The sequence below is a fragment of the Eimeria mitis genome, genomic scaffold (genome assembly GCF_000499745.2).
Source record: "Eimeria mitis Houghton genomic scaffold, Emh_scaff1332, whole genome shotgun sequence".
Classification (NCBI taxonomy): Eukaryota; Apicomplexa; class Conoidasida; order Eucoccidiorida; family Eimeriidae; genus Eimeria; species Eimeria mitis.
The window spans coordinates 7,495-9,710 of NW_013568797.1; the positions used below are offsets into that span (position 1 = coordinate 7,495).

Here is a 2,216-nt window from a genome sequence, read left to right on the forward strand (position 1 = left end):
GGGGGGCCCACACCCCACACAGGAAAGGGGGCAGCTCCGGCTGCAGCAGATTTTTATGCAGAGAGATACAAGAAGAGTGCTGACGACAGAGTTTATTTTTTTGGGGTGCCCGAGAAGCCAAGAAGCAGCAGCAGCAGCAGTTGCTGCAGCAGCAGCAGCAGTGGGTGGAGCAGCAGCAGAAATAGCAGCAGCACGCTCTGCATTTGCAGAAGCAGCACAATCAGCAACAATGGCAACAGCAGCAGCAACAATACCCACGGATACCGAAGCAACTGCAGCAGCAGAAGCAGCAGGAGGCTGTTGCCTCGAAGCAGCATCATCAACAACAGCAGCAACAGCAGCAACAACAGCAGCAGCAACAGCAGCAGCAGGAGGCTGCTGCATCGGCGTGTATCTGTTGGCACTTTACTCCGATGGGCTGCTGCGTATAATGCATGCAACATCTGGGGCTGTGGTGCTGCAGCTGCGCTGCAGCAAGGGCTCGCTGCAGCTGCAAGCAGCAGCAGCAACAAGGGCGCTGCTGCTGCCGTCTGCGGGGGCTGAAGGCACATGCAGCAGTTGCAGTAGCAGCTGCTGCAGCTGCAGCACCAGCACCAGCTGCTGCTCCTCCTCCTGCCGCTGCTGCCGTAGCAGCAGCAGCATCAGATGCTGCGGCAGCAGCAACTGCTGCTGTTGCAAGGACCAGCAGCAGCAGCAGCAACAGCTGCAGCTGTTCCTAGCTGGAGGCACTGCCTTCTCGGAGGTGTTTGTTTGGCTGCTGCGAGTTGACGCAGCAGAGCTGCTGAGGTCAAGCCAAACAGCAGCAGCTGCAGCAGCAGCAACAACAACCAGTTCTGCTGCTGCTGCTGCTGCTGCTGCTGCTGCTGCGTCCCTGGTGCTAATCCAGCTCTTAAAAGGGCACAGAGGGGGCCTCTTCGCTTTGGCGTTTGCTGCTGAGGGGGCCCTCTTAGCCTCGGCCTCAGACGATAGAGAAATAAGATTGTGGCTGCGCATGCCCACTGCAGCAGCAGCAGCAACAGCAGCAGCAGCAGCAGCAGAAGCAGCAACAGCAGCAGCAGCAGAAGCAGCAGCTACAGCAGCAGCGACGGCAGCAGTAACAGGAGATCATCCGATACCTACCGCAACAGCTGTTGTTGCAGCAGTAGACAAGCTGCTGCATGCGCTCAGCAGCAACCAGCCTGAAGCGCAGGGTACTGCTGGGGGCCCCCCGATCGTAGCTGGGGGGCCCCCCACCGTGGCTGGGGGGGCCCCCCTTTCTCCGTTTTCTTACAAATGTGTCTCCGTGCTGCGAGGGCACAAATCACGCATCTGGAGTGTCTGCTTCCTCAACATTTTGCCTCTCTTGAAGGTGCAGCAGCAGCTGCTGCAGCAGCAGCAACTGCAGCAGCAGCAGCTGCTGCTGCTGCAGCAGCTGCAGCAGAAGCAGCAGCAGAAGCAGAGTCGTCCGGAGCAGCAAAAACAGCATCAGCAGGATCATCTGCAGCACCAGGAGCAGCAGTATTACCATCTGCAACAGGTGCAGCAGCAGGAGAGGGGACAGTACACCCCAGACAGCAGCAGCAAGAGGTTGGAGTTGCTGCTGCTGCAGGCTGCTTGCTGCAGTTTCCTGCTGCTGTCAGGGGGTGAGGATGCAACCGTTAGAGTTTGGTGTTTGGGGGGCCCCTGCCTATACACCCTAGATGCGCATAGGGGCCGTGGGGTTCGTTCCGTAGCAGCAAGTAAAATATATTCTGCTGCTGCTGCTGCTGCTGCTGCTGCTGCTGTCTTTGCTTCTGGAGGAGAAGATGGCTGCAGCAAGCTGTGGCCCCTTGAAGCACTAAAGCCGCTGCGTGGGGCCCTGCTGCAGCACCTCAGCAGCAGCAGCAAGCAGCTGCTGCTGATGCTGCAGGACCTACACACACAACAGATGAGCAATCCTCCCCAACTCAACACAGCTGCAAGTCCTGCTGCTGCTGCTGCTGCTGCTGCTGCTGCAGATGCTGCTGCTCGAAGGACACACGCAGCAGCCGTAGATGCAGACACGAAGGAGACACTGTCTCCTTTTCAGCAGGAGACAGCGCAACGCCAGCAGGAGCAGCCTCCCCTTAAGCGAGAGAAGCTCCGTAAGCAGCAGCAGCGGAAGCAACAGCAGCAGCAGCAACAGCAGCAGCAGCAGCAGCAACAGCAGCAGGGGACACAGAGCACGGGCCAAGGCGTAATGACAACTGCAGGTTTAG

General features: G+C 58.8%; 1 protein-coding gene across 1 annotated transcript in view; it reads left to right on the forward strand.

The window, feature by feature from the left end:
• EMH_0034850 (uncharacterized protein) overlaps positions 1-2,216 on the forward strand; it is a gene marked incomplete at both ends in the record, with an annotated part of 4,900 nt that overhangs the window by 438 nt on the left and 2,246 nt on the right. Inside the window, one exon of the mRNA XM_013494917.1 lies at positions 90-2,214. Within this exon, the coding sequence (XP_013350371.1) occupies positions 90-2,214 (2,125 nt within the window). The remainder of the gene's footprint in view (positions 1-89; positions 2,215-2,216) is intronic.